We start from the raw sequence: 14990 nt of genomic DNA, 5'->3' as shown, positions 1-14990 counted from the left end.
ATTCTTTTTATAGCAACTAGTGTTCATCCCTAGGAAATTTGGCCTCTTAGAGCTTATCTGTAAAATGCCATAGTATGACATTTTCCCTCTCCAGTACTTTTGCTTTTCGGTTTATATTATCCTTCAAAAAACTCTCTAATCAATGACAATTCTACGACCCTACTATATGAAGTCAACCTATTACCTGAAGCTATTTGTTTTTAAGTGTATATTTCCAAGTTTTAAAATGCCCATCTGTGAATAATCTTGAATTGACGGTCATTGCTCTGAAGGATTTGGGAATATGAACATTTGTGTGGATGAATTAATTTTACCTTTATTCTTTCTTGCTTATGAAAGAATCCCAGGGTAAGAGTAAAATGTGTGTGAATTTTATATTACTTTTATATTACTGTTTTGAGCAAATACTTACCACCTAGATTTGAAAAGTTAATTAGTTAAGTGTCAAGTAACAGATGTAGGGCAGGTAAATGCTTGGAGAATACAGTTTTGCTCATGTATGAAATAAACAGCTTGGAAGAAAAGCAGAATAAAGAAAGTTGCATTTTTGGCATTTTATTCTTTAATTGCATTCCTTAATTTTGTGTATTTTATTAATCTTGTGTACAGTCTGTCCGGTTGTATCTTCTGTTCTGAAGTAATGTCATACTCGTACGTATTTAAACATTTTTCACATAAACATTAGAAAAACCTCCAACATTATTTTTTTCACTAGAGAAAGGCAAACCTGGATTTTCCCACCATATAATGTTGTTTACAAGTGGCAATTTGCAGGCCTGGCATTCTTAGATTAGAAATTACCCCAGTCCTCCTTGTTAAATACCTGCTTATGATAGAGATTATGGATGAGAACTAGCAAAGTAGAATATGTAAGTCGTTTACTTTCATGGGGTCGCAAAGAGTCGGACATGATTGAGCGACTGAACTGAAATGACCTTACTTTAACTTGAATGACTTCCTTACCCTTGAAATTAAGTACTGTAGTGGCTTCCCACTTCACTTCCTGTTTTCTGAGCTGTGGCCATATGTTATTTCACAAAGAGCCCCATTCAGTGGCTTTGCTCAATATAAGGGCGTGTGACTTTTACCTCTAAGATCTCTTTGGTTTTGACTTCAATTTAGTTACTGAATTCATCTTGTCTAGTCATAGATTTTCAGAGTTAGAGGGACCATTGAAGCTATCATCCCTATTTTTATGGTTCAGGAAGCCAGTGCCTGGAGACTGTGATATATCCAAGCGTGGATTATGAACTGTTGGTACTAGGCATTTGGTTAGCTTTTATGAAATCAATCTATTTCCTATTAGAGGCATCCTTAGTATTCATTGGAATAAAATAACTGTATGCATTATCTCCTTACCAAAAAATGCCTGTTTTTATCTAAAAGAAGGCTAATATTTGATTCATACCCTTAGGAATTTAGTAATTAAGGTGTTTAGATAGTACTTCCCCGAGGTCTGTCCTTTACATAAAAGCCGATCTGTTATAATTCAGAAGAACTCTGTTATTTTTCTCATTGATTGAAGTATTTAGGAGATTAAGACTTGGTTTTTTTAAAATGAAAACCTGTTACTGGATGTATTTTTTTCTAAGTAATTTTATAATTACCTATTTTTGGTTTCCTTTACAGGTATTGTAATCAGGTTCTTTGTAAAGAGATTGATGAATGTGTGACTCTTCTTCTTCAAGAGCTTGTCAGCTTCCAGGAACGCATCTATCAAAAGGATCCTGTGAGAGCAAAAGCAAGGAGACGGCTGGTTATGGGTCTTAGAGAAGTTACGAAACATATGAAGTTAAACAAGATCAAGTGTGTTATAATTTCTCCAAATTGTGAAAAGATCCAATCCAAAGGTATGAGCATTTTACTTTTGAAGTGTCTTGATATTTATGTAGTATAATTGTGGAACATACAGTGACTTTTAAAAGTGGAAGCCATTTGTTTTCTTTAGGAGAGTTTAGGTATAAAATATAATATTGAACATGAGGAAAGAAAATGAAATATTTCGCTTACTTCATTTTAATAAAATTGAGATCAGATTGTAAAGAAATCCCCATTTATGAACCCTGGTGAAGGATTTAGGTTGAACCAACCAAGTGTCCCCTTTGTTGTAAGAATTTTTTCAGTAGAATTTATTTACAGAGGTAAAGAAATGCACTCTTATAAGTTTACTACTTTAAAAATTTTTACATTACCCTTGATAGCTGTTTTCTCTTAAAAATAGTTAGGAAAAAGATAAAAGTGTCTGTTTCTATTTGTCTCAGAAATCAGCAGTAGCAAAGGCCTTTGGGTGAGCCAGCACACAAGTACTTTGTACCAGGTCATGCACCCTTTTTTGTCCTTTTTTCATGGAAGAGCCACTTCAGATGTTTGGAGTAGACAGATGCATCAATACCAGTAACAGGCATATTCTGCACAGGGGAGACATACTAGTAAAAAGAGTCATTTGTAATTGGTCTTCCTGCATGTGATGGGCTGCTTACATGAGCTGAGAGATTGGATAAAAGGCATCAGCTACTATTAACAATCTTAATTAATTAAAAAAATGAAAAGTATTATATTGAAAATTGATTCCTGTTGTGCTAATCCCTGTGGAGAAATAAAAATACTGGCATTACAGGAATATGGTATTTAACTGGGGAGAAAGAAAATATGTACCATAGATAGGAAAATGTGTAGAACAGCCTAAGTGACCCCAAGCATTCATAGAATCCTTTGCTGCTGTGTCTTTTGCTTTAGCTCTAGGGTGCTGAAATAGCTTCATTTAGGAAATAACTAAAATAAAACCTCTATGTCTTAGGTGGCCTGGATGAGGCTCTCTATAATGTTATAGCCATGGCACGGGAACAAGAAATTCCATTTGTGTTTGCCCTTGGAAGAAAAGCTCTAGGTCGCTGTGTGAACAAGCTGGTTCCTGTTAGTGTAGTGGGAATCTTCAACTACTTTGGCGCTGAGGTAAGACTTAGAAGACACCATCCCTCAGTGCCCTCTGCCACCACCCCTATAGTACATTTTCTTAGGATACGTGCCAGTGTTGTGTTTGAGAATTTGCCGAAGTGATATGCTGATTCTCCAGGAATGAGTGGAAAATTCTTGAGTATTACATTTCCTTTTTTAGTGTTGAGAACATTTATGTAAGTTAATCCTATAGCATTTTGAAAAGATTTTAGCTCATATTTCTGCCTCAGTGGTTTTTTTTTTCCCTGGGTTCAAATATGTAATACTTGATAATATATATAATTGCAGGGTAAAGATGTCCAGTACTGTGTAATGTAAAATAATTTTCTTCAGTTTCTATGTTGGGTTTATTGTATGCTATTAGGAGTCAAGCGAGAAAAGAACCCTTTATTTGGAGAGGATTTTCCTTTAGAAAACCAAATTCCTAAACCTGTTGAGAGAACAGTTCTTCACCTTTGATAGTTGTCTTCCTCTCATAGTCTGCTAACACAAACTTTGCCCATAGGAGCTGCTAAATGATAATGTTACTTATTTAGACTAATACTTATTAACTGATAACATAAGATTGGTAATTTTTTTGTTTTAATATGTGGGGTTCTTTTTAGTGTATCATTTGACTTTATTGTGATTTTTTACATTGATGTGTTTTCAGTTATATTTGTTTTAAATTGTATACAATCTGGTGCATAAAATAATACTTTTATATGAAGTTGAAGCTAAAGTATTTTGTGCCACCCCTGATGAAGTTTCCCCTCTTCTCAGCCATACTGTTTGTGTATATTTAAGTGTCTCTTTCCTGTCCAGTCCCTCTATTTGTATAGTCACATCCCCCTATTTATTCAGTTTCTCTCCCACTTGCCATTAAATTTTCTGTGTACCCACCTACTCTCTACAGTCATGTAATTAATATTTGTGCTTGCCATGGGAGCCCATGCTTTTCTCAGTTATAGATATCACACTGCCTTGCTGTAGTTAATGTGTTTCTTTGTATAACTGAATTCCTTGAGGGCAGGCCCCTTGTCTTTGTGTCTGACAACCTTTTACATTACTCGGGAATGAACAGGTGATAAACATTTAATAAATTGTGTGGTAGATGTATATCTGTCTCCTGTATTAAACTATATCTGAGGATTTGGATGGTAAATAGCTCTATGGTAGAGACATATAGGCTTCGCAGGTGGCTGAGTGGTGAAGAATCAGTCTGCAATGCTGGAGGCGCAGGTTCAATCCCTGGGTCGTGACGATTCCCTGGAGAAGGAAATGGCAACCCTCCCCAGTATTCTTGCCTGGGATATCCCCTGGACACAGAAGCCCAGCAGTCTACAGACCATAAGGTCGCAAAACAGTCAGACACAACCTAGTGACTAAATAACAACAAATGACGTATAATAAAAATGTAGCCCTTTTTTGTTCACTGTTCAGGTTTGTGGAATAGGATTGAGATCAGGAAAAGTAGACATGTTTGTTTTTAACTGTATTGACTTCTTACTGAATTAGATGTATTAAGTTATTTGAATTCTTTTATATTATAAAATGTTTGCCAGTTTTATTTGTACATTGCTTTACTTGCCTTTTTCATTGTGAGGTAGGTGAGTTGCTGCTGCTGCTGCTGTTTACCAAACACTTTCAAAGAATGGAGGTCAAGGAAGTACTGATACATTGTCAAGTATGTCTACTCGCAGTAAATATGGTAGCCCATCTAAGTTAAATTTACCATCTAGTAAGAAATGGAGAAGGCAATGGCAAGCCACTCCAGTACTCTTGCCTAGAAAATCCCATGGATGGAGGAACCTGGTAGGCTGCAGTCCATGAGGTCGCTACGAGTCAGACATGACTGAGCAACTTCACTTTCACTTTTCACTTTCACACATTGGAGAAGGGAACGGCAACCCACTCCAGTGTTCTTGCCTGGAGAATCCCAGGGACGGGGGAGCCTGGTGGGCTGCCGTTTATGGGGTCACACAGAGTCGGACACGACTGAAGTGACTTAGCAGCAGCAGCAGCAAGACTAACCTTTGAATTAAGCTTTTGGTCTTTACACTGATACTAGAGACTTTTATTCACTAACAGCTTCTCTCTTCAATTGTGTTTTCTTTTCTGTCATTTTACTTCCAACAGTTTCTGTGTTTTATTGTATTGTAAAACCACTGTAAATCTCAAAATTACGTATCCATATGCCTGTTTTCTTTGTTGGCTTCACTTAAGTGCATGATTTGTTGAATATTGCAAAGAAATATTTATGACATGTTACATGTTTTTAATGAAATCCATCCTCCTTCCTTTTTAAAATTAAGTAAATCCTGAATATATTTTTGATACTACTGTCTCCCACCTCTCTTCAAAAATCAAAACAATTAGCAACAGTGTTTATTGTACCTGCTGCTGTAAGGTATTTAAGCTGAAGCTGGGTAAAGCATGCTACTTACATTTTTTCTTCTCAAGTTTAATTTATAGAGACATGTTTTTCCATAATATGATGGCACTTTTTTTTTTTACCATGCTTTCATGTTATGGTTTATACTTAAATGACAGTGCTTTATTTAGGAAAAAAACAGTTGTGCTGTACTTTTCCTCCATTTTCTAAAAACATAATTTTATATACATAATTAAACATACTCTTACAGGCAGCCAGATTGTATCTACCACCTGAAATTTTTTACTTAATGTGTGGGTATATATATATATTGCATTATGTTACTGAATCAAGACATTAAAGAAGAGTAGAATGTTGTTAAATTGTGATGTAAGAACCACTAAAAGGACATTTCCTATAGCTCAGATGGTGAAGAATCTGCCTGCAGTACAGGAGACCCGAGTTCAATCACTGAGTCAGGAAGATCCCCTGGAGGAGGGCATGACAACCCACTCCCGTATTCTTGCCTGGGGAGAATCCCATGGTCAGAGGAGTCTGGTAGGCTACAGTCCATGGAGTCACAAAGAGTCAGACATGATTAAGTGCCTAACACACACACACACACACACACACACACACATACAAGAACCACTAAGTTGTTCTTTGATTATCTTTTTGTGACTCTGTAAACTTCAGTTTGCTTTAGATATTGTTATACCTCCTAGTTACTGAAGTACAACTGTAATGCTATATGAATTTTGCCATTTTACTAACATGTGTGCTCCATTATTTACCATTTCACTGGGATTGATAGTTCTATTCATGTTCATTCTGTTTTACTGATGGAAGAACATCTGGTTAACTCTATATTGTATTTCTAGGTTCTTTATTCAGTTTTTATAATTTGTCTTTCATCATTTTCAAGGCCTAGCTAGCCAAACACTAGCTAGCCAATCACTTGACTTCTGTTTGGTCTTTTTAAAAGCATTCTTTCAATAAACAAACATTATAGGGAGCTTTTAATTCCTGTGGAGACTGCCATCTCCTTCTACATCCTTATACATCACCCTGCATACACCCACTCTCTTATATTCAAACCCATATAAGATTCTTCACTGCTCCCCAAACAAGCCTTAAACTTAGTCTGTGCCTTTGTTTATGGTTTTGCATGCTTGGCTAAAAATGCACTGTCTCCAACCCTCAAAGCTGTGCCAGATTTTCAAGGCATATATCAGATGTTACATTGCTTTATGAACTCTTCACTGATACCCAGCAGTTAGATGTTTCCTCTATCTCTAGGTATTTAAGGTATTGTGCCTTGAATCGTCATTGTCTCCTCTCCTCTCCTTTCAGCCATTTAGAAGGTTCCTTGAGAGCAGAGTGGTGGTTCCAGTAGTCTCTGTACCCACTGTAGTGCTAGATGCTATAGGGTACAGTTGTTGAATGAATAAACTCTGTTGAGTTAATAAACTCTGCAAGAACTTTAATACAGTGCATAATTTAGTGGCTAGTACTGAATCAAGAATTTGCTTTAGACTTGTGAGAATCAATAAGTTACAGAGAAAAAAGAAAAGTTACAATATTTTATAGTTTTGTGGTTTGCATACCTTTGAATTTTGTGCTGATGAAAAGTGTATCCAGCCCTGAAGGAGTAGAGATATTTATTGCTAATGATAGTAATAAAGAGTGTAACACAAAATGGACTAGGCAATATCTCTTCTTTTTTTAGAGCCTGTTTAATAAGTTAGTAGAACTCACTGAGGAAGCCAGGAAAGCATATAAAGATATGGTTGCTGCAATGGAACAGGAGCAAGCCGAGGAAGCCTTAAAGAATGTGAAGAAGGTGCCGCACCACATGGGGCATTCTCGGAATCCCTCTGCAGCGAGTGCCATTTCTTTCTGTAGTGTTATTTCTGAACCCATCTCTGAAGTAAATGAAAAGGAATATGGTAAGTTGTTACATAACATTTTAAGTGACTGAAATTTTGAAATAGTTTAATGATTAAAGTCATTTTAAAAATTGCATTAAGCACATCCATTGAAAGTTAGGAAAATATATGGGGCTGAGAGTTTCTGTTAGACCCTGAAATTAGTTACATTTCCAAAATCTTAAAAAGAAAAAAAAATCCCAAAGGGATTTAAAAAAAACAAATGTACCATTCTTCTGAGCTATAACTAAGTAAATTCTAGGAAGTTTTATTCTAATACTTTATACTGTTTTTTAATTCACTGTCATTCATATAAAAATACTTATTGAACATCTACTTTGTGCCACACCATCTGGGTATAAGGAGAGATTAAGCCTAACATTATGTTTATTCTTGTGCAGTTTGCAATACAGTGTAGAGAAAGCTATTATCCAGATAATTTGAGAATGTGACATTGGGGCTAGGAGGTGATTAAGCCCTCATCTGTTTATATAGGTGAAAATTAAAACTATTAAGGTTAGGGCATGTGAGACAGGTGAACAGCAGTGGATGAAAGACAATTCTGTAGGTGAAAATCTGAAGAAGAATTCTTACAGGAAGCCAAGAATGAGTGGTCAGAGGGTTTGTCTCAGAAGCAAAACATTAGCAAAGATCCTGATACTTTATCCTTGACTATTAAAATTTTGTATCTAATAAGTAAACAAAAGTCCTGAATACTATTCAGTCTAAACTTAGCAAACCTAGACGTGTGACATTTGTCCTGAGTTAAATCTGCTGCTGCTGCTAAGTCGCTTCAGCCGTGTCTGACACTGTGCAACCCCATAGACGGCAGCCCACTAGGCTCCCCCATCTCTCGGATTCTCTAGGCAGAACACTGGAGTGGGTTGCCATTTCCTTCTCCAACACATGAAAGTGAAAAGTGAAAGTGAAGTTGCTCAGCCGTGTCCTACTCTTCGCCACCCCATGGACTCCTCCACCCATGGGATTTCCCAGGCAAGAGTACTGGAGTGGAGTGCCATTGCCTTCTCCGGAGTTAAATCTGATGGTAGTCAAAAAGAAATACAGCATTTATGTGTAAGATTTAAGGTAACAAATATTGACTGTAGTCTACATCTTAGTAGTTAGTTGCCAGGTCTCAAAGATAAACTGCATGATAAATTCCTAAAGCTGTGGATTTAGGGAAATGACAGTGATCTGGGCACATTTGGGCACATGATAAAAAGCACCTGTCAAAGACTTAGGAGATGTTTTCAAAAAGTACCAGATTTAAAGTGTTCAAAGATTGAAGCCTTGATTTTTCCACACTCTGCCTGGGGCATTTAGGCATAATTGACTAACTTCTGAGCGTCAGATTTGTCTTCAGTAAAATGAAGAGGGCTCATCTAGGTCCTATAAGGTTTTATTCAAAACTAAAGTTCTCTAAACTAATGGTTGAATTCTAAGAAGAGTTATGATTATACTGTGGAAGTGACAGATTCAGGGGATTAGGTCTGATAGATTGAGTGCCTGAAGAACTATGGATGAAGGTTCGTGACATTGTATTGGAAGCAGTGATCAAGACCATCCTCAAGAAAAACAAATACAAAATGGTTGTCTGAGGAGGCCTTACAAGTAACTGAGAAAAGAAGAGAAGCTGAGGGCAAAGGAGAAAAGGAAAGATATACCCATCTGAATACAGAGTTCCAAAGAATAGCAGGGAGAGATAAGAAACCCTTCTTCAGTGATCAGTGCAAAGAAATAGAGGAAAACAATAGAATGGGAAGGACTAGAGATCTCTTCAAGAAAGTTAGAGATACCAAGGGAACATTTCCTGCAAAGAAAGGCACAATAAAGGACAGAAACAGTAGGGACCTAACAGAAGCAAAAGATATTAAGAAAAGATGGCAAGAATATACAGAACTATACAGAAAAGATCTTCATGACCCAGATAACAATGATGGTGTGATCACTCACCTAGAGCCAGACATCCTGGAATGCAAAGTCAATGGCCCTGGGAAGCATCGCTGCGAACAAAGCTAGTGGAGGTGATGAAATTCCTGCTGAGCTATTTCAGGTCCTAAAAAAAATGATGCTGTTAAAGCGCTACACTCAATATGCCAGCAAAGGACATATTATACTGTTATGTATAATATAATACATATATTATACATATATATATGTAATATATATAAATATATAATTAAATATTATATATAATTATATATATTATATATAATTAAATAATTGTATAATATAATTTATATAATTAAATATATATATTATATATTACTGTTATATAACAGCTTATATGTATTATATAATACATATATATTACTGTTATGTATAATATAATATAATTTTGGGCTCCAAAATCACTGCAGATGCTGATTGCAGCCATGAAATTAAAAGACGCTCCTTGGAAGGAAAGTTATGACCAACCTTGATAGTACATTAAAAAGCAGAGACATTACTTTGCCAACCAAGGTCCGTCTAGTCAAGGCTATGGTTTTTCCCGTGGTCATGTATGGATGTGAGAGTTGGACTGTGAAGAAAACTGATCGCCGAAGAATCGATGCTTTTGAACTGTGGTGTTGGAGAAGACTCTTGAGAGTCCCTTATACTGCAAGGAGATCCAACCAGTCTATTCTAAAGGAGATCAATCCTGGATGTTCATTGGAAGGACTGATGCTAAAGCTGAAACTGCAATACTTTGGCCACCTCATGCGACGAGTTGACTCACTGGAAAAGATTCTGATGCTGGGAAAGGTTGGGGGCGGGAGGAGAAGGGGACAACCGAGAATGAGATGGCTGGATGGCATCACCGACTCTGTGGACGTGGGTTTGAGTGTACTCCGGGAGTTGGTGATGGACAGGGAGGCCTGGCGTGCTGTGATTCATGGGGTCGCGGAGAGTCGGACACGACTGAGCGACTGAACTGAACTGATACATATTATACTGTATATATTTATACATATTATACACAAATACTCTTATTGGTGTCAGATGTATTTGGCAACAGACATGAAGCCCACTGATGTGGCCTCAAAAATTAGAGTGTTTAATTATTTCACTGTGTTGTCAAGATCTCTAGGTTTTTCCTTCTCTTTTTCCATTTTCAGTCTGGGACTTCTTGTGCTTCTCATCTCATATCCATAAACAGCTGCATTGGCCCTGGTCATCACAACAGTAGTCAAAAAGCAGAACGTTCAGGCAGTGGGCTCTTCTTTTCAGTGAAGGAAACAGTTTTCAGAAGGCTTCACCTTTTGTTTCATTTGGCCAGAGCCAATCATGTCACTGCTTTTAGCTGCAAGGGACATGTGGGGAAGAGATTATTTGGCAAAGGAGAATGGGATAGTTGTGATAGTCTGAGAACAATTTTAATTCCTCCTGTGGGACTGAGCTCAAGTCCATCCCAAGTCTGGGGGCTGGTAGGCAGGAGGAAAATGGGGAATGACTGTTGGGTAGACAACAAATAGTATCTTCCATGCCATCCTTGTGTAAGGTTTTTAAAACGTTCTTTTGTGATTTCCACAGTTTAAAGAAAAAACAAAGCTGGGAAAGGATTGCTAAACATTGGTAGAAACAAAGGCTCCTGTCATAGTCCAGTGTTACTGTTCTTTGTGTGCACCTTAATTGTTTTGTTTGCTTGTGTTTTCCTTCCACCTGAGCTGAGTCTCAGTTCTGTCATACTTATGTGAAACAGTTTCAAACATAAATCCCAATTAAACTGTAAGTTTTTTGAGATAGAAATTTGGCAAATAATGGGCACTTTACATATAATAATAATAGCTCACTTACTGAATTCTTTCTAGGCACCTTTTTAAACTCTTCATGTTTATTAAGACATTTAATCCTCTTGAGTAGTCCTTGGAGATAAGAAATCTTGTACAGCATTTTACAGATTAGAAAGCTAAAGTGAAATGAGGTAAATAACTTGCCATTGTCACACAGCTCATAAGTTTCCATGTAAAACCTATATTCTTAGCCAGTGTGATGTGAATTTCCTGTCTGTTGAATGAATTCTCAGTAGGACCATACAGTAGGTTTTCAATAACCACTTATAAGGGAGGACTACCTCTGTCTGTCTGGAGTTTCCAGCTCATTCTCTGCCACCACACCTTTTGTCAGCTCTTGAAGTGACTTGGGTGTTCCTTTACTGTATACAATCTAAAGATGGATGGCTTCCTTCTGTGTACTAACTGAAGGGAGCATATGCATACCTCATCCTCTGACAAACCCAGTCGTGATTTGAAAGTTGAAAAGGAACTTTCACAAAGAACCAGATAACAAAACAGAAAGCACTGAGGGGTTCATAAGCAAAGAACAGCTGTATTGAATAAATTCTGCTAAAATAAGCAATTTAGAAGCAGGTTCTCTTTGGATCAGGAATATTTCCAGGTTTGTTGAGATCTTTGATTCTGCCTTTAAATTGCTTCCTAATCCCTTCTTCAAAAGTGGACTTCCAGATGTGCTGTTCTGGCTTTAGACTGCCTATATTTTTCCCTCCCTCTTACCCACCAATCCCTCATCCAAAGATGGCATTTTCATACTTGCTCTTTTCTCCTCCCCATCATGTGTTTGTGTGCTCGTTAGTTATTGATCAGGCTTCACCTGTTACTCTGAGGTGGCAGCCTGGGCCCTCCCCTGCATATGTGAACTCAGTGGCTCTTTGATCATTGTGGTAAATCTCTTGATGGCTAATCACAGAGTCCCTTGTCTGTGTTTCCAAGGTCATATCTCCCTTTCCTTTCCAAAGGACCCATCTGGCTTTCAGCTTACCTGCCTAGCAGCAGAATGCCAAAGATAGAACCTAGAGAGAGATCAGCTCTACTCAGTCTTACGACCTCCTTTCTTTCTCCTGTTTCTTTGGCTCACTGTCAGGGGAGAGGTGAGGCTTTTTCTGAGACCCCATGTGAATTCTTACAGTGCTTTTGAAAGAGGAAAATAAGTGTTGGAAGGAAATATAAATGTATACCTAAATTTTGTAAATTTTTTTTCTTTTTAAAGTTATTTTCTGCATAATTAACTGTATATGTGGAATTTTCGTTTATTGTAAAGGCTTATTTTCCCAGCGCATACTGCATGCTAACCTAAGAACACAGAGATGGATGGGAATGAGGAGGGAGGAGGGGGTAGAGCAGCAAACACAAAACAAATGCATTTGAACCAGATATGCAGGAAGTGCTATGGGACTTCAGGTTAGTGACCGTCTTTCCTAGAAGTCAGGAAAGGCTTTACCAAAAAATGACATTCAGGAGTAGTTATCAGAACTGAGTAGGACTCTGAAGGGGAAAGGAGAAAGCACATTTCATACGGAAAGAACAGCTTATACAAAGCCAAGCATAGTAAATAGAAAGGGTATGAATTCTGTGAGCAGTGAGAATTCAAAGTGACCTTGACCTGGAATGCATGACAGGGTTAAAATGAATGGGACCAGAAGGAAAATTATGAAGGGTCTTGGTTATATACTAAATTAAGGAGTTTGGATTACTAAGGTAATAAAAGCCAGTTAGTGATAATGGTCAGTTCACAAAGCCAATTAGATAGTGTACATGTACAGCAAGGTAAATAAGGCCATAATTAAGGCAATAATGACCAAATTTAAGTAGTTTTTGAGCTCTGGGTGACATGATATAGTTGTGAGTTCAATGGAGAAAGAGAATTAAGGATTACTGTAAGGTTTCTTCTGCTTTGAGTCTGAAAATGACGTTATTAACTGAGAAAGAATAAAGGAGGAGCACTAGATTTTTTGTCATGAGGTAGGAATGCAAGTAGAGAGACCTGTTCTACACTTGAAGTAGCTACAGGGAAGAAAGATTTTTTCCCAAAACCATGTGCCCTAACTTCAGGTGGCCAAAATATGGGATGTAGTGACAGAGGATGAGATGGTTGGATGGTATCACCGACTCAATGGACATGAGTTTGAGTAAACTCTGGGAGTTTGTGATGGACAGGGAGGCTTGACACGCTGCAGTCCACAGGGTCGCAAAGAGTTGGACACGACTGAGCAACTGAACTGAACTGAGCAACATGTAATTGATAGGTGGCACTCAGGTATATTTGTATGAATAGACTTGCTTTATCACTCCAGTTTGATCATTATTCCTACAAAATGAAGATATCAGCTACAATGCGAATAGAAGGAAATTTTTTAAGAAAAGGCAGAAGTAAGGAAGTGGGACTACACCAAATCAAACAGCTCTCTGCAGCAAAGCAAATCATCAACAAAATGAAAAGGCAACCTATGGAATAGGAGAAAGTATTTGCAAATCATATATCTGATGAGGGGTTAATATCCAAAACATACAAAGAACTCATACAACTCAGTAGCAAAGAACAATCAGATTTAAGAATGGACAGAGGATCTGAATACACATTTTTTCCAAATAAAGACCAGTAGGTACATGAAAAGATGCTTAACATCACCAGTCATCAAGAGAAATCCCAAACAAATCCACAATGAAATATCTCCTCACAACTTATTAAAATGGCTATTGTCAAAATGGCAATAATTAACAAATGTTTGCAAGGATGTGGAGCAAAGGGAACCCTTGTACACTGTTGGTCGGAATGTAAGTTGGTGTAGCCACTAAGGAAGACAATATGGAGGTTCCTCAGAATATGAAGATGAGAACTATCATATACTTCTGGGTATTTATCTGAAGAAAACAAAAACATTAGCTCAAAAAGAGGTATTCACCTCTGTGTTTATTACAGAGTTATTTATAATAACTAAGATATGGAAGCAACTTAAGTGTCCACCGATAATTAAAGAGATAAAATCAGTGGTTAAAGAAGATGTGTGGGTGTGTGCCACATACATTGGAATATTATTTAGCCATTAAAAAGAATGAAATCTTGCCATTTATCATAACAAGCATGAACCTTGAGGACATCAGTGAAATAAGTCAGAGAAAGACAGATACCATATGATTTCATTTTTATGTGGAATCTTGAAAAAGAAACCCCCCCAAGCACATAGATAGATAGAACAGATTGGTGGTTGCCAGAAGCATGGGGACCAAGGGTGGGTGAAATGGATGAATGAGGTTAAAAAATTACCACCTTCCAGTTGTAAAGTAAATAAGGCACGGGGATCTAATGTACAGCATTGTGACTACAATAATAATATTGTACTGCATATTTGAAAGTTGTTAAGAGGGTAGATCTTAAGGGAAAAAAAATTGTAATTCCGAATGGGGATGGATGTTAACTAGACTTCTTGTGGTGATCATTTCTCAGTATGTGCAAATACTGAATCATTATGTTGTGCACCTGAACCTGTTATGTTTTATGTCAGTTATATATCAGTGATAAAAAATTAAATGGAAAAAGTAAAACACACAAAAGGTATGTGCGAGGGTTGCTCTTCATCTCCTGACTCTTAGTACATTTTTGATGTAAACTGACTACCTGTTGTTAAAAATAGTACATACTATCACCACTGTATTATATAGTAACATTATATTTTTGGCTCCAGGGTCACTTGGTAAGCCAAGCAACATATATATATTATAAAACACACTTTCACAAATGTTAGAAATGCGTGCATGGCTTCTTTGCTTATAAATGGAAACACAAGTTCCATTATAGGCCAAGAGACAGCTTTTAGATAACTTGCTAAACAAGCACAGTGTAAACCTGTCAAGTCAGAACTCTTTCTTTTCTTTTTTTTAAACAGAGCATTTCTAATGGGCATTTTGGCTGTGCCATCTGTGACTTATGGATCCTTGAGCCCGGGACACTTCAGGGCCAAAAAAAAAGTTAGGCAGTTC

General features: G+C 37.2%; 1 protein-coding gene across 1 annotated transcript in view; it reads left to right on the top strand.

The window, feature by feature from the left end:
• Positions 1-14990, top strand: part of SECISBP2L (SECIS binding protein 2 like) — a 53767-nt gene that overhangs the window by 34203 nt on the left and 4574 nt on the right. The window contains exons 15-17 of the mRNA XM_088839591.1: positions 1630-1850; positions 2798-2952; positions 7038-7257. Of these exons, the coding sequence (XP_088695717.1) occupies positions 1630-1850; positions 2798-2952; positions 7038-7257 (596 nt within the window). The remainder of the gene's footprint in view (positions 1-1629; positions 1851-2797; positions 2953-7037; positions 7258-14990) is intronic.

Source organism: Moschus berezovskii, chromosome 9 (assembly GCF_049115385.1).
Source record: "Moschus berezovskii isolate FMDL1 chromosome 9, NW_MosBer_1.0, whole genome shotgun sequence".
In the NCBI taxonomy this organism is placed as follows: domain Eukaryota; kingdom Metazoa; phylum Chordata; class Mammalia; order Artiodactyla; family Moschidae; genus Moschus; species Moschus berezovskii.
The sequence above is the reverse complement of the archived record's forward strand: the minus strand, read 5'-3'. Positions and strand labels throughout refer to the sequence as shown.